We start from the raw sequence: 17,907 nt of genomic DNA on the forward strand, positions 1-17,907 counted from the left end.
GGTTCGATCCTCAGCACCACATAAAAACAAATAAAGGTATTGTGTTTAAAAAAAACAGACCATCCTTGCCCAAGGCTCACGGCTGGTCAGTGCAGAGTGAAGACTGCACCCACGTGGCGAGGGCTGTTCCTGCTCCCAGCCCCAGCACCATACTGCGGTCTTCACAGGCTGCTCCGTCCCCCCCCAACGGCTGGCTGAGGCCACACACACCCATGCTATGGAGGCAAGGCATCTTGGGGAAGGCAGGTAGGTGACAAGGTGGCATCCATGGCTCTTACCGCCCACTCGGTTTGCCTCAGCCAGCCTCGCTTTGTCAAATGGCTGCAAATCCACAGCACTTCACAAACACAGCTGCCACCTGCCCGTCAATGGTAGATCCATTCTTACTAGCAAAATGCTTGCCATCTTGGACTCTTCTTCACCCTGTGGTGCTTTGCACTCTTTATAAACAAATCCAGAATGGCCTGTGGCCCAAAACTGTGACAGAAGCCACAGGCAGGATCAGCTCTCTTCCTTAAGACCCCTTCAGGGACTTGGGTGGAGGGCTGGGAGGAAGGCCAGTGCTCCCCACATTGGGCGAGAATTGGTTCTAGAACATAGACAAACTCAGGTCATTAGCAACAAGACTTAAACAAGTCACAGCCCAGGAGAAAGGAGGTGAATGGAAAGGGGAGACTGGTGATGAGACCCACCGTGTAAAAGGGCCTCACGTCCTACGTGAAGGACATTCGAATGCAGGGGTGTGACAGACCAAATGCAGTGGACTTCTACAAGGAAGCCTGGCTGTCCAGCAATAAATTAATAAAGATTTCATTCACCACTTCCCTTCGTGATTTTCCCGTCCCACATGTAACATGTATATAGAACGTACAAAGCAGAAACACCATGACAACTCAAAAAAATTCTTTAATAAAAATTATTCATAAAAATCCTAATAAATTTCAAAGAGCAAGATATTCCTTAGTACATTTATAAAAGAACATTTGGTCCTTTTACAAAAAGCTCCCTTTTAATTTAAATACATTTCTTATTTACAGATTAAACATAAAATATCTATAGTTGCAAAGCATATTGCACATTACAGAGAAGCATTTGTGTATTTCAGTAAGTTTTCCCAGAGTTTCCAACTGTAGATTTTTTTTGTAAAACAGATTTACCTTTCTCATGTATAATAAATAAAAATGCAGTTTGTGTTTTGCTATTTAAAACTGAAACAAAATGTCTTTAAAAAATATTATTCCTCTGACTCTCAGAAAGAGGGAAGGGAGTCATGAATCAGGGAGTTCCACAGGTTTTTTTTTTTTTTTTTTTTTTTTTAACCAGATTCACATCCAGATTCAAGTGCAGCGCGACCCTGAGCCCTGCAACTCTGGGGACCCATGGCCCAGGCTGCCGCACTCCTCACTCTCACACGGGGTCCCTGCCCTGCAGGGAAGAGGCACTAGAGTAGGAGCTGGAGGCTTGGGAATGGAAAAGCAAAGATCAGAATGTCTTCTAAGGTTCCCTGCTCAGCTACTCTGTGGACCCTACCTTATAACCAGCACTAAATTTGAATCTATCAAAAGAAAAAGAGCTTCGGAGCCCTCCAGAAGAAAGGAATGTCTGATGTTGAGTCTACAAACTCCCAAATGAAGAATTACAGTGTCAATCATTCAGTAAACTGAGCTGAGAAACAGGAGGGATATTGTTCTTTCAGGGGTGGAAGGTCAGGGGAGGGGTGGGTAGACCTGGGGGGACATTGAGACCCTCAGAGTATACAACTGCGTTTACCAAAACAGATAACTGGACTCTCAGCCGATATTCACCTGCACAGAAACCACCCTGACACATTTTTCTTTAAATACATAGAAAACTAAGTGTTGTGCATAGCCCACAGTCCAGGGCAAGCAAAGCCCAGGACTTATCAAAACTGGGGGACTCAGTTACAAAGAGCAAGCTCTTGAAGAGAAGCTAGAAAGAAAATGAAAGGAGGAATAGAAAACAGAAGCCAGTTTTTCACAAGGGCAGCACAACCAAGAGAGCTGGCAAAGACTCCTTTGTGACCTACTTTCTCTTTCGGTTACATTGTCTAAAGCAGCTAAGCCAGCTTTGTAATGATTTGAAACTCCGTCATGGGATAACTGTATCCCACCAGGTCAAATCACATGGCGGTTTTCTGCTACAGTTCTGTGCAAATCCGACTTTAACATGCTGACCAAGCCTGACACTACAACTAGCTACTCATGGCACCAGGGGATGATCCAGCCTCAGAGCTGCTGCAAAGGATGAAGTCTTCAGATTGGAGGGGTTCCTGGAGCAAAATTCTGAGCAAGGGAGACTTCCCTTTCTTCTCCTCAGCCCTCTCCTACCTAGTATTTCAGAATGTAGAATAGATGAGACCACGAAAGCCCTGCAAGATATACTACTGCTGCTGACATTCTGATTTTCAAAAAGAAATCAAGCAAGTTTTGAACTTGGCTCAGAGAACCTCTTTCATAACTGGAACCAGTCAGCATTGTGGCACCTAGCCAAATAACTGACAGCGTAGCATCAAACTTTAGCCTGGACAGTCTGGACGCTCAATAACCAGGATTAAAAGGAAGTAACTCACTCACCCTCAGTCTCACCAACCGGTGTAAGTCCAGGAGGCCAAAGCAAGAGGGTTTAAAAAAGTCAATACATGTTCACCTTGGCTCCTACCCAAGACCTGCCTGCAGCACTCAAGGCACGAGGAAGAAGAACTGCCTGAGCTGCTTTAGAGTGACAGGTAATGGGCCAGGGAAAGGAGAATGCTGGAGGGCTTGCACACCACCACTGCCAGACGCTGCAGAGAGCCCTGCCCAAGCACTCCTTCCCGACACACCCGTTCTTCCAGGTGTGTCATTTGCGGTCCCCCCTCAGCTTGCTTGGAGAAAAGTAGAGGTGTGCACACACTAGCATGTGCATGTGTATGTCTAACATTTTTACTGAGTTAGTGAAAACATTTGAAATAGTATCTTCAAAGTAATCTGTTCAGTAGATGAGACATTTAACAGAACAATGCTTCTAAAATGAAAAAAAGGTAGAAGTATTTGAAATTTTCTTATTTTAAAACAAATTGCATAAGAAATGTTACATTTACTGCTGAAAATTGCCTTCTTAAAAATCCCAAAGAAGTGAGTGACACGTCTATTTTCAAAACACATACACTTAAATTTTCAAGAAGGAATATACTTTCTCTCCCTTTCGACTAAAAATGCAATGGCTTAGACAGCTCTTATGTCTGGGTTCATTTTTGTTTGCAGTGCTGGGGACTGAACCCAGGTGCAGGCTAGGTAAGCAGTCTACACCACTGAGCTACACCCCCCACCCTCATTTCTAGTTTTGAAAAGACTAAAATTGTGTGAAATGTGTGAACTTGACAGGTGAGAAACATGATACAGGAGGCCTGTCAATTTTTAAGACTTCTTGCCCTTTCAACCTTTGATACTGAACAGAAGCCAGATTAGGAGTCGGGTCGAGCTCTGTTTTGTATGAACACTCATTTAAGTTCAAGGAGAGAACCTTCTGTTCTGGCTAAAAAAATTATAAAAAGGAAAAAGAAGGTATTTTAGCACAACTTCCTCCTACATACTTTGCTAAAATAATAGGCTGAAAGGTCCACTGAGTTAAGAACTTCCAGAATCTTCCTCACTAACACACACTCCATCCCTCTTTCAGTGTTGGCCCCATCATACTGCAACACAAAACAAGCCCCTGCCGCACCACAGCAGCAGCTGCGATAGCCTGTGGCCCAAACCAAAGCCCATAAGGCACTAATCTAAAGCCTGTACTATATAGGGGAATGGCTCAAGGCTCAGAGTCATCAGAAAGTCACCTGATCACTTCTTTCTCCCTGATTGACTAATTGGCACTAGACACAGGTAACAAAATTGAAACAAACTCTAACCCAAAGATGGTAAAATTCCGAATCCTTGGTTAGGAAATATGAGAAAGAATGAAGCTCAGACAATCTAAGGGTTGGAGTTTTTTGTTTGTTTGTTTTTGTTGTTGTTTTCCATTTTTTTTTTTCCCCTCTTCCTAAAAGGCACCTGGTTCTGGAACCAAGGGAGTTCCTCAGTTAAGCCCATGTTCAAAACAAATGCAAGATATCACTGTTAGTTAACCCTTACACCACAATAGAACAACCGAAAATCTTCCTGTTAGGATTCCAGTGAGACCATTAACTTAAGCAAAGAATGCTGTAACACTAAAGATTACTTGGAGGCATAAATGAACTGGATGATTTCTCCCTACATAATCCAAAATCACGGTTGACACTTGGGGGAGAGCCCCAATGGTCCAAAAGGAGAGAGACGGCATGACACTGTCAATGCAATATGTAGGGATGCCAAGGAACCTCAGGCCCTTTGGCTCAGAAATTTCATTCCCAATCCTCTAACGAAGAGGGGGCAATACTGCAGTAGGGCAAGTGCTGGCAAAGCCAGGAGACTTGGACCCTGAATATGAAGCTGGGAAGATGGATCCAAAGATGCCCCACCTATTGTGCTCTCTAACATCAGCATGCCAAAAGCCAATTTCCTTGTACCTTCTCATTTCAAGTTATAACTTTAAGAAAAAGCAGGGCATTTTATTGAACAGAAGGGAAACACTGAGGTGTGTAAGAATTAACCCAAGGTGTGTAAGGAGTTGGACAGAAACACGCACACTGTCATGGACAGCCAGATTCCGCCCCTTCCCCTTCAGATTGGATGCAGGCGTGGTCTGGTTCAGGTGTTTAAATTTGTTTAAGATGAGGCCACGCAGAGGAGAGCAGATCAAATCAAGCCAACCATTTGGTCAATCTGTCGCATGTAGATGCTCTTTAGGGGCAGGGAGTACCTCCTCTCGTCAGGAACACGATTGCACTAGGAAGACAAAACGAATACCAAATTAACACCCACACGTTGCCTCTCGGGAAATGTGGGTACTATTGACATTTGAGGACGGATAACTCCATTGTGGAGAGCTGTCCTGTGTACTGCAGGACAGTCAGTGGCATCCCTGGCCTCTTGCCAAGACACCAGTGACGATTCCCAGCCCTCAGTTTTAACAACCCAGACTGTGTCCAATCATTGTCCATTGTCCCTGGAGGAGCAAAATCACTCCCTGGTTGAGAACCACTGATGAAATTTAATACCCTCACTTTATAGAAATGGAGACCAAGGCATTCAGAGCAAGTGCTTAGCAGCCAGGAATAAAAACTGCATCCCTTGGGTCCTTTAACCTACCCAGAATTTCAAGAAAATACTTTAGCTTTTTGAAAGTGCTGTGGTTTTCTGAGCTGTTCTTGTCCATAATACAATCTAAAAGCTTAAGAGTACAATTTTCTTTTTATTACAAATCTTCCCTCCCTCCACTCAAGGACGAGGTGGGTCTTGAGAATTAACCACAGGGTGTTATCCCTGGGAATAAGTGTCCACATGCATTCCTTACACAGTGCTTCCCCAAGGCACTTCCCCAAGGCTCTGCACTTAGACTCGCCGGGTGCTGCACATCCAGAAAGATCAGGTCTGTCAGCGCTTCTGTTGGCCCCACGTTCCCCACGCTTCTGTAGACACTCTTCCTTCTGTCTGAAACCGCCCCCCAGCCCCAGAAAGCTCCTCCTCATCCTTCAAGCACCAGCTCAGCGAGTCTTCCTTGTTTTTCTCACAGGTTGCTCCCAGCCCCTCGGTTTCCCCAGCGCTACTGATAAACACCTAGGGAGGAGTTGCCTCCCTACCAGGCCATGCACATGTCCAGAATCTGGACCCCTCTGATGGGCCTGTATCCTGGCACCTGGCACAATGGTATCAGAGGTATGGCAGGTCAGAGGTCTCTTCTCTCTAAAAGAGAAGATGCTGGCTAGGTCCCAACCCCAGTTCCACTGTATGACCCAAACCCCACCATGCCTTTACTCATCCATTAAATGGGGATAGGAAAGTATCTACCCCTCGCGGGTTGTTGAGAGGAGTGAGTTAATACAGTAAGCATGGAGAGCACTGCCTGGCAGACAGTGAGCACAACGTGCTGCTGGTCATTACCATCTCCCCCTCTTTCTCCTTTCCTTTCCTTCCCAACTTTGCTCTGTACACTTCATCAACTCTCCATGGCCTCATGGAAATTGGGGCAGTCTACCTGTGCTCTGGCCTGAATGATGGGAAAACTTTCACAAAAGGAAAAGTGCTGAAAGGGTGTCCCCAGCCAGGCGAGTGGTGTGGGTAAAGTGCAGAGCTGACAAGTGAGGCTTTCTCTGAGAAGACAGGTGGCATCCAATGCATTGTGGGACAAGATTTGGGATTTCAGCTGGTCCAGGGTCCATTTTTTCATCCTCACTTTCAAACCATTCATGTGATTCAAACCAACATGACCTTCTGGACCCTCAGTTAGGACCTCAGGTATTTGCATTTCCACATTTCCCACTGCCCACCAGGAGAACCTGGGCATGCTGAGTACAGCACTACTGTAAATGAAACTGGGAATGCAGTGTACTTTGAAAAGCATCATCAGCCACGACTCTGACTGCTCTTCCCTCTCAGGCTGGCAGGTGACTTTGCTGGCCTTCTTCCATTGCCCCTGGGGATCCACTCTCCACTCACTCCACCTGCTCTGGCCCCCAGGAGGACAACCCAATGGACTGCATCAACAGACTCCTTTGCCTTCTGGCTTCTGGTGGGCATAACCAAAGAGGAGCTCCAGCAAGAGAGCAGAAGGAGAAGGAGGCAGGATCAAGTACTGACTCACACCATCAGCAAAGACACATCCAAGCAGTGGCCCTTGCCATGGCCACCCCTCACACGTGATGCTCTCCTTTCAAGATGCTGTGGCCTCTATCTCCACTCCCCTTGCAGCCAGGTAACAGTGCTGCTGCTCCTGGTTCCTTACACCCTGATGACATGTGTAAGTCAATAGTCCCTTTATGAAACAGCAAATCTGAGTGTGCCATCCATTTTGTTAGGGACTCCCAGTGCTAGTCTCTGCCTCCACATGCATACTGCCCCTGGAAAGAGCAACTCACGTTGGAGCTGGAATTGAGGACTTTTAACTCGTGAGGTTTTGGCCTGTGCACAAACTTTCCCTCTTGGTCCTGGCCTCCATCTTCAGAGAAGAATTCCTTCCAAGGGGATTCTCGAAGATGTTTGTCCACAGATACAATGTGGCCCTCTGTTGTAAACATGTATTTGGATCCAGATTTGTGTACTGGATTCTCCTCATCAAACAGCTAGAGGGAGAGAAAGAGAAAAGATGTGGCTTAGTACCCTGCATTCAATCCCAGCATCCCCCCTACCAAAACAACAAGAAGAAGAAAGATACAAATGGCAACTATGGAACTTCTGACTAACTCATAGAGAGTGTCCCAGCTACTCAGACCAGACTTACATGAAAATGTATCAACTGACCACTGATTTCTAGGCAGGATCCACCTGTTTAAATGCAGATGCTTGGACCTGTCCCAACTTCAACATCCCACCTACACCTAGAGACTGAGAAACCCCAGGGTTAGGACCCAAGCACACATGTTCTATAAAGGTTCCCTGGATGATTCTCATAAACACCCAAGCGTCCTCGCACTCAAATTCTAGAACTCAAACCAACTCATACACACCTAGACCCTAAAACTGGAGATGCTGGAATCAAGGAGCACATTTTGCCATCGCCATATCCCCAGGGCCCAGCCCACAGCCCCACACATCTGCCAGCATTCAGCTCGGTCTTGGGGAGGGTTCTGAGGCCACAGTGGCTCACAGGCAGTTCTTTCCTGCAAGAATGGATGTGGCAGGGAATGAGAGAAGGTGCAATGGGGCATCAGGAAAGAACTAACCCAGTACAGTGCGAGTCGGGGGGAGAAGGCAGGCATTCAGCAAATGCTGGGTGAAGGTAAATAGCAATCTTGCCTTGTCCATGAGGGACAGTGTCAAGACATTCCACAGATGCCCCTGATCACAGACAGTACCAAATCCTACATATACTGTTTTTTCCTATTGAGCATTCTATGATAAAATTTAATACACAATTAGGCATAGTAGGATACTAGCAATAACTAATAATGAAGTAGAATAATTACAATGATATACTGTAATAAAAATTTTTTGAACTTGTGAATTGTTTATTTCTAAAATTTTTCCATTTAATAACTGCAGACTGCAGTTAAACCTGGGTAACTAAAACCATGGAAAACAGAACGATAGCTAAGGGGAAATTACTATATGGAAAGGATACCAGTGACCTAAACTAGTTCACAGATGAAAAGTGATTCGACATAGCTCATGGGAAAAGAATGGGGTACAGATTAGGTTTTTCCCTACCAAGCTGAGTTCTTTCCCCTTGCACATGCTATGGAGTCTCCTTCCTTTAGTCCAGAACTGGTCTGTTAACATCCTTCTGACACCAATAGCGGCATGCCCAGGCTGCACCAAGAACAAGACCTCTGCACACTCAGGGTACGGCCTCAGGCACTGTCCTCCCACGGGCTAGACTACACAGTCTGCCAATTGTCCCACCACCTTCTCTGTGGCTTCTGTGGAAAGCAGCCAGTCAAGGGAGTGCTCTGGAACCATCAGACCAGCAGCTCTAAAACCTGGCTTTGTACAGAATCACTGGAGATACTCGTCAAAATTAGATTCCTAAGTCCACTTGAAAAGACTGTGATTTAGCAAGGGCCCCAGGGTGATTCTGACCCAGCCAACTCAGGACCTCAGAGCCACTGAAGTGAATGACACAATGGACCAGCACGGCTGCTCCCTCCGAATCCTCCAACTAGGAGCTCCTGCCCCTGCCCTCTGGAGAATCTCCGTGCCTGGCCATTCGGAGTCGAGCAGCAGAGATGGCAGGAGAGCAGCTACGTGCACAAGCGCACCACCCATGCATGTGGCAGGGCAGAGAAGTGAAAGAGCTCAGGACAGAAGTGAGGAGCACGGTTCCAGCCCCAACTCTGCACGCAGTCACTCCAAGACATCAGGAAAGCCACCTGAACTCCGTGGAGGCTGTGCTTTCCATAGGGGAAGAACAAATATGGACTAGGCGATGCCACAGGTTCCTTCCAGGTTCAGAATTCTCCCTGCCCACACATGCGCAAGTGTGTGCCTGAGGGTGTTTTATGGACAGAGACAGCTGGGCTGAGGGTCTCGGGCAAGACCACATACAGTGAGAGCAGTAAAAAAGAGCAATAAACACCACTTGTAGGCTGGGCTGGAGCACGTGTGAGGCCCTAGGTTGTTCAATCTCCAGCACTGCAGAGAAATAAAAAGAAGGAAAAACAAAAAACACTGCTCTCCTCCTTAGAGAAGCCTCCCTGATCACTGTGCACACAGCCCCTGATCAAAGGCTTATTTCTGTTCACCTGACAAATGACTCCTCCCCAAGGTTTGCAACCGTGAAGTCAGCACTAGCCATAAGTCCTAAAAGGGCTGGCACCCCAGAGAATGCTCGATGTCCAGCACTCAGCAGTGCTAAACAGCCCTTGGTTGATCTCACAGCACACATACCAGATACAAGTATTTACAGGTCTCACTGAGAAAGAAGCTCTCCATCCGGTCCTCTTTGGACTTGTCTATGACGTGATGCAGCGTGGCGTACCCACACCTGCAAAACAAACGTCTGGTCAGTCCTGCCTCTGCGCCTTCCCCTGCTGATGGATGTCAGAAGAGAAATATTTGATTAACATGAAAACCAATCAAATTATATAATGCCATATGATAGATTAACTATGGGGCTGGGGTTACAGATCAGGGGTGAGTACTTGGCTAACAAAGGCAAGGCCCTGGGTTTGATCTCTAGCACAAGGAGGGAAAAATCACTGCAAATCTTAAAGTGCTCTTCCTTTTTTTAAGCCTGAATAGTTTGTAAATTTTAAAAGTGTCAGCTGCTAAATTACCAGGTTAGGTCCCAGACTGGGGAGGGAGGACAGTGTAGGGTATTTGTCAAAGACACAACATGGGATCAAGAAAATGACTGGCATCAAATTTTAAAAAACTGGTTTAAATTCTCAGTCCCAGCACCTATAGAACTCACTTATTATTTGTGTATTCTAAAATAGTATGTTCTAAGAAAATATGTATGATATATTGATGGATAAAAAATAAAAGCAGAGCTGGGTGCAGAGACACGTTTATAATCCCAGTTACTTGGGAAGCAAAGGCAAGATCAGAAGATTAAGGATGACCTGAAATCCTGTTTCAAAATGAATAAAAGGGCTGAGGCAAGAGGATTGCAAGTTCAAAGCCTGCCTCAGCAATTTAGCAAGGCACTAAGCATCTCTAAATAAAAATATTCCTCTATTTTTATTCAGGCCCTGTCTCTAAATAAAATATAAAAAGGGCTGAGCATGTGGCTCAGTAGTTAAGTACCCCTGGGTTCAATCCCTGGTACCAGTAAATTAATTAATTAGATAAAAGGGCTGGGGATATAGCTCAATGGTAGCGTACTTGCCTAGCATGCATGAGGTCCTAGACTCAACTGGAAGGAAAGGAAGGAAGGAGGGAGGGAAAGAAAAAAAGGAGAAGGAGAGAAGGAAGGGAAGGAAGAAAGAAAGAAAGAAAATAACCAGTCAAGAGGCCACAAAATTGAAATACATAGTATGTGTTTTATATGTACATATATATACACACATCACATACACACATGTATTTTAAAAGATTGTAAGTATAAATACTTAAATGCTGACTATAGTTGTAAGTGGAGATCACAATGAGAATATTCTACATCTTGGCATTTCCTATACTCCCTAAAGTTTTCATATATGTTATTTGCATAACTAAGGAAAATGAGTTACTTAGAACAAACACAGTCTACTGAAACCTTACAGTTTAAAAAAAGGGGGAAAACATAAAAAGCAATTCCCACTATAATGGGGTGCTACTATCCCAAAAGGTAAACCATTTCCCTACAAAATACTTTAATGATCTAACTTCTACAAATTAAAATACAAAGGAGGATATTTTCCCACAAATAAATCACAGAAAAAGGAAGGAACTTAGAAAACTGACTTGACTTTCGTGTACTTTTCCAGGCTCTGTAGAATGTCCATTCCTACATGAAGGTAGAAGGGATTCTTGGTTGCCTAGAGAGAACACAAGGGAATGTTATCCAGCAAGGGCTGCGAAGACATGCCATCAACAACCATCCTGAGTGTAGGGTTCCCCAAGGAGACGCATCACCAGCCAAAGGAAGGAGTGGGGCTCAGCCCACTTCATCTTTAAAGGTCGCAAATGGTAAAGGACAAGGTGTCCTGTCAGCCACGTCACAGCATACCTGCAGTGTGTTCACCCTTAACCAGGGTCAGAAAGTCTGGACTGGGGTAGAATAACACTCCACCTTGGCTTTCCTGATCCCCATCATGGTCAGAAATGAAACAGTGCCCACCCTGAGTACCATATCTAAGAACAAAGCTAGTTTCTACCTTACCTCAGAACTCTCTAGAAACCTAAGACATGCAGAGGAAAGAGGATCTCATCCCCATTCCAATTACAGCACCATGATTGGAGGCTAATGGGACCAAGCCCCTTGGAGGTATCTACAGGAGGCCTCGACAGTCTCCTCTCTAATCACCCTGAGAAATCAATTCTCAGGTTGCTCCCTATTCTGTCATATGCTTTTAGGTGATTCTGAGGGAGGGGAGGAGCCACGTGTGATGGTTAGCACACACCTATAATCCCAGCAACTTGGGAGGCTATAGCAGAGGATCACAAGTTTGAGGCCAGCCTCAGCAACTTAGTGAGCCCTGTCTCAAAAATAAAGAGTAAATGACAGGAGATATACTCAGAGGTAGAGCACCCCTGGATTCCAGTACCTCCAAAAAGGAAAATAGGAAAGAGGAGGTAGTACTAGAAACAAAGAGGTATAAACCCACAAGCAACAGAACTAAGCTTAAGAGAACGCAGTCAACAACAGGCATGCTGGGCTTAGAGCATGCATAGCCACACTCCAGCCTCAGAGAGGCCACGTAGGACATCATCTCTTCCCCCTTTTGAAAGATTCTGTAAAACTCTTGAGGTCTCACTTTAGGCATGAGGACCACTACAGTTCCACAGAATTTCTCCTTTTTTCATCTAAAAGCAAATGGCAATGATTCAGTATAAAAAAAATTTTTGAGGGACTGAGACTGTCACTCAGTAGTAGTGCGCTTTCCCAACATGAGCGAGGCTCTGAGTTCCATAACGCCAGCACCAGATCCCTCCCTAGAAAAAAATACTGAATAAATCGAAACTGCAGTACCATAGTACTAATCCTACCACCAGAGCTCAAAAAAATCAGGTTCCACTTGGCCACTGCAGACATCCATCAGAGGCCTCCTGAGTTGCATGGGAGGGTCAGTTTCTTGGAAAGTTCAGTTACTCTACTGTGTGTGTGAACCGGCGCAGACTCTCCATGCGTATGCATGTGTGATGTACAGAAGCACACTTATCAGGAAGGAGACTTTCTACAGTTAGTCAGTTCCTTTAGCACTAAAGCAATTGGATAAAAGGTGAATATTTTTTTTTTTTCATATTAAACAAAAATCAGCATTCAGATGAATCCCAGATAATTTGCTCTACAAATAAGAAACAGAACCGTCTATTTTTTAGAATAATTAGTATATAAACCAGGATTCCACGGCATACTGGTACTGAACTGCAACCCAGAGAAGGGTTCTTTGGTCAGAGTTGAAACACACTAAGGACAAAATTTTCCTCCCAAATATTTAAAGATGTGTGAAATAAGTCCTATGGTAAAGACATGATTCTTGGCAAAATGTGAAGTTAAAAACATGTATGATTACACGAATGGTATGAATCCACATCGTGCACAACCATAGAAATGAAAAGATGTGGGCTGGGGAGATAGCTCAGTTGGTAGAGTACCTGCCTTGTAAGCACAAGGCCCTGGGTTCAATCCCCAGCACCGCCAAAAAAAAAAAAAAAAAAGAAAAGAAAAGAAAAGATGTACCCACCCCACCCCATTTGTGTACAATGAATCAAAATGCAGTCTGTAAAAATGAAAAAAAAATTTTTTAAATGCAGGAAAAAAAAACATATTTAGGCTGGGCATGGTGGTGCATGCCTGAAATCCTACTAACTGAGGAAGCTGAGGCAGGAGGATCACAAGTTTGAGGCCAGCCTGTGTAACTCAAACGCTGTCTCAAAAAAATTAAAAAGGGCTGGGGAAGCAGCTCAGTGGTAAAGCACGGATTTAAGCCCCAGGATCAGAAAAAGAAATCTGGCTGCAGATGCTTGCTTTCTCGCTACCATGTGGAACCCTGATAAGACTACAGATAGGTGGTAACTCTACCTAGTCTCTGTGAAACAACAAACAGTTCAATGAACACCAGTACCTGGTAGAGGAGATATGTGGATTCCACCAACTCTGGTCTCAGTGGGTAGAAGAGAACATCAGGGGCCTGCAGCTGCCAGTTATACCTTTCAGGGAGGGCCCCATATCGTTTCCATATGGCGTAGTAAAAGGCATGGAGGCAGATGGCATCTTCCACGTCTCCTATCAGAACCTAAGGAGAAGATGACACAGGACATCAGGCTGAGATGCTTTCCCCAGAACAGCAAGAGGTGACACAAAGGTCTTGGGCTCTCCTCTACCCCCTGGTTCTTATCTGATTTGCACATAGCCAGAGATAAAACCAACCCCAAAGCAATGGCCCAGACAGATGTCCTCTGTATCTGGCCATCAAATGCCACACTAATGTGAATGGCATGGAAGAGGTTAATGTATTCATGAACAAAAAACAAAAAGCAGAGATGGATCACCCAAAAATCACAAGCAATTACTTTGCAAGTGTGGTTCTATACTTACTTAGGTTAGCTCTGTTCAATATTCTAGAGACTGATTTCACAAAGAATTATCAAGACATGTTGTACAAATCCAGAGGAGCTAGAGAATACTCAGAGATGGAGGGGCAGAGGGAGACAGGGTATGGAATCCCTCTCCAGTGATTCATTGTTCTTAGCAAATACCTGCAGTCCAGGGAAGAAGGCCTGTAGAGAGTCAATCCAGGTGTTCATGAGTTGCCCGCTAAACATGTTCACGTTGACATACAGAGGGGGGTCTCCTTCTCCTTCATTACAGGCTTCCCGTCTACGTATTCAAGGAGCACATGCAAAGGTGAAAAGAAAGCTCACTGAGAGCTATAGCTCTATTGCTCTAGCAGTCTCTGGTAGTCTTATTTAATCAGACTCAACATCACTCCTTTTTTTCCTAACTCCTTTGGAGATAAGATTGCCGCTAGCTCAACATACTAGAGTCTAGCAGAAGATGATATCTACCATAGAATAAACTATATTTTGCAAAAAGCACCTCGGCTTTCAGATATAAGAACACTGCTATGTAATAGAATTGATACAAAGCATGGTTCTACATGGTATTTAACCTGAGTGGGGAAACCTGGTTCTTACTGTACAAAGACTTTCTTCTCAAGGACCTGGAGGAATACATCAGGGAAGGACCCTTAGAGATTACTGTTCAATTTAGATTGGGACTTTGAAAAGCAAAAATGACCTAATTCCAGCCAAAAACCCTCTTCCTTAAACACAGCAGTCATACAATTGATTCCCACAATAACTAATGTAGAAGTACGTCCAAGAAAAGCCTACGAAGCAGGAAGCTCAGTAGCTATAACCCATATTAGCTGTTGACCACGTAAATGCATACAAAAATAAATCTGGAGAAGAGTGACTGCTACTGTAGCTTTCAATGGCTCTCTCTTCATTCTCTCTCTCCTGCCATTCTGAATGCACAACCAAGAACAGCAAATAATGCTGTTTAACAAGCTCAGAGGGAGTGAAAATGTAGTAACTACAATTTCTTTCATCAGGTATAAAGACCAATCCTAGCAATTCTTTAGAAACAAAAGGAATGAAACTAATGATTGCCTAGCATTACAGCTCTCTGTGCAATTACAGCCACCATTAGACACAGGGAGGTGTTATCCCTTGTAGTAGCCAGTTTCCACAATGGCTCCCAATGACCTCTACATTCTACATGCTTATGCATCAGGGTTGGTCTGGGTGACCAACAGTCTGGCAGAAGGGCTGGCACATCATTCCCAGATGAAGTCATGAAAGCACTATTTCTTTCTCTTTCTCTCTCTCATCACTCACTCTGGGGAAGCCTGCTGACATGAACTCCCTACAAATAGGCTTCATTGGCAAATAACAGAGACATCTAATCCACAGCCAGCAAGAAACTAAAGCCCACCACCCCCCACACTAGTGACTCTGGAAGGAGATCCTCCAGCCCCATTAACACTTTGAATGGCCATAACCCTGGCCAACAGTCTAAGAGCAACCAGGAATACCCTGGGCCAGACCCATTGGCTCAGCTACTTCAGATCCCTGTCCCTCAGAAACTGCCTGAGGTGATGTTTGCAATGTTAAGCCACTAGATTTGGGGGTACTGTGCCATGTGACAGATAACTAATACAGATCTTCACCCCCAGATGACTGACAAACAAGTAGGAGAGATAATAAGGTGAGGGCAGACACAGACGACTGGGAGTTTCTATTAAGAAAAATGGGAATATTTCAGAATGTAAATTCTTCAAGCAATGGTAAGAAAACATACCCTCTTCTTAAGTAGTTTTGGATGCTCTGATATGCAGCGTTAAACATTTCTAGGTCTTCTTTTTCTCCAAAGAGAATGTAGGACTTCAAGAGGTATTCATAGAAGGAGTCCAGCCCAGCACCCAAGCCACTCTGCTTTCCAACCCAGTCGCCTGTCTGGATGTTCACAACATTGCCTGCAGAAATAAATAAGGCACTTCAGTCCCAGTCATCTTGGGGAGAAGATAGTCCTACTTTAACCTCACAGCTTTACAGAGACTTTATCCTCACTAAGGAATGCTTGACCCTAAAATTTTTATCAGTCCTATCAGCAACTTAGCCTAAAGATCTTTCTGAATATAGAGCATTGAAACACTGACATAAAAAGTGGATATTTTTTTTTTTACTCTTTTTCACCTCTTTCCACAGTTTTTATTGGTGCATTACAGTTATACATAATGATGGGATTTGTTGTTACATATTTGTACATGCATACAATAAAACAAAGGGATAAACATTTAATGCAAAGAAAAATACACTTTATCATTTTGCTTTTCCAGATTGGCAATGTATTGCAAAGTCCAAAGGAATATTCACAGCCTTTAACTCAGTACTGTCACTCCTAGGAATCTGTCCTGAAAAGATGTTTTTAAAACAAAAAGTGTAGCCAGGCTCAGTGGTGCATGCCTGGAATCCCAGCTATTGGGGAGGCTGAGGCAGAAGGATCTTAAGTTCTAAGTCAACCTTAGCAACTTAGGGAGACTATCTCAAAAATCAAAAACAAAAGGGCTGGGAATGTAGCTCAGTGGTAGTGTGTCCCTAGGTTTAATCCCCCCAAAAAGAAAAAGAAAAAACAAAAAGTCTTATATTATCCACCAGAAAATTATCCGTAAAGTGGAAAAGAAAGAAAGGAAAAAAAAAAAAAAGAAAAGAAAAGAAATAAAAGTGTCTAACACAAGAAAAAGAGTTAATAGACAATTACGTAGCTTTTAAACATGGTGACTATGAAAATAAGATAACTCAGAAACACTGGAATGAATTGCTGAATTTAAGGAAGAATAAAAATCTTTTTTTTTTTAATGGTATAATTTAAAATATATAACGTTGTATATCCCAGGCTATAAGATTTAAAATTTATGGTGATACATATAAACCATTTGGTGATGGATTCACAGTTTAAGTATCTTTCTTTCTACTTATGCTGTTAAATACAAGAAATTTGTATGTAAATTTTAGAACATGAGAAAAAAAATATACAATCACCTTTATGTGTGTGCATGTGGTACTAGAGATTGAACCCAGGGCCTCATGCATGCTAGGCAGGTGCTTCACCACTAAGCCACAATCATTTTTAAAATCAGAACTTTTACAATAACCCACTACGATTCTAGAGCACTCAATCAATTACTCTCCAAAACCAAAAAGAAAATGTCCCAAACAAGTGTATGAGGTAAAAACCCATTTTGAGTTAGCAACATACAGATAATTATTAAAGATGAATGATGAATATGTAGGCATTATTATTCATTATATTTTCTTTCTATTAATGTTTGAAATATTCCATAGTAATTTTTAAATACTATGTTAACATTCTCAAGGGGAAAAGCCCACCTAATATAGGTCTAATCTGGGCTTTCAATCTACCATCACACTCCTAGATTTTTTAAAAGGAGAAAATTATTCCATAGTAACTCTAAAATTCCTATATTTAGAACCTTATATTAAAGTAATAAAATCTGCCTCACAGCTATTCTTTTTATAGCATTTCCATTAACAATTTTCAAATGAATATGCCAAGGGATTCAAAACAGAAGTGAGTTCTCAAATAGCATAAGTATTGTTCTTTTCCATCAAATCTTACAGCCTCACTCTAAGCCAAAGGTCACATAAAGAATCTGGGTGTAGAGGCACTGAGGGCCATTCTTTCTGAGTTGTCAGTTTTCAGATTCACTAGTACAAGGAAGCGACAGTGAAGGAAAGTCCCAGCCAGAGAAGGTGAAAGGAGAGGGGACCACATGTCACACAGACCCAATGGCAGGAGAAGGTGCACCACACCTAATAATCCCGTGTCATTGCTCCTGAGGTTCCATAGGGCTTTCACTGCTCGCCTGGCCACCCACTCAAACGTGGAATCCCCTAGCAGTCGGCTCAGAATCCCAAACTCCACCAGGAGGGAGCCAGCTCCTGCCGTACACGTCTCGTTATTGCTGTCAGGAGGAACGCCTGTCTTCAGATTCACCTGGAGACAGGAAGAATTGAAGGTCTCATGACAAAATCCAAGAACCCACAGGGCTGACAGGCTAAGTCACAGACCCAACACTCAGATGCTAAACCCTGAATGGTGAGAGTCAGCCCACTACCTGCTGTTACACCCAAGATAAATACAGGGATTCAGACTGACGGG

General features: G+C 43.7%; 1 protein-coding gene across 2 annotated transcripts in view; it reads right to left on the reverse strand.

Annotated features, from left to right (window-relative positions):
* Positions 1–888: 888 nt before the first annotated feature.
* EDEM1 (ER degradation enhancing alpha-mannosidase like protein 1) overlaps positions 889–17,907 on the reverse strand; it is a 29,877-nt gene continuing 12,858 nt past the window's right edge. For both annotated transcript variants that reach the window (XM_079122198.1, XM_079122197.1), the window contains 8 exons: positions 17,559–17,742; positions 15,526–15,700; positions 13,920–14,040; positions 13,286–13,456; positions 10,962–11,035; positions 9,462–9,558; positions 6,995–7,198; positions 889–4,865 (listed from right to left, as the gene is read on the reverse strand). In XM_079122198.1, the coding sequence (XP_078978324.1) occupies positions 4,776–4,865; positions 6,995–7,198; positions 9,462–9,558; positions 10,962–11,035; positions 13,286–13,456; positions 13,920–14,040; positions 15,526–15,700; positions 17,559–17,742 (1,116 nt within the window). In that variant the 3' untranslated portion in view covers positions 889–4,775. The remainder of the gene's footprint in view (positions 4,866–6,994; positions 7,199–9,461; positions 9,559–10,961; positions 11,036–13,285; positions 13,457–13,919; positions 14,041–15,525; positions 15,701–17,558; positions 17,743–17,907) is intronic.

This window comes from Sciurus vulgaris, assembly GCF_902686455.1.
Source record: "Sciurus vulgaris genome assembly, chromosome: 19".
NCBI lineage: Eukaryota > Metazoa > Chordata > Mammalia > Rodentia > Sciuridae > Sciurus > Sciurus vulgaris.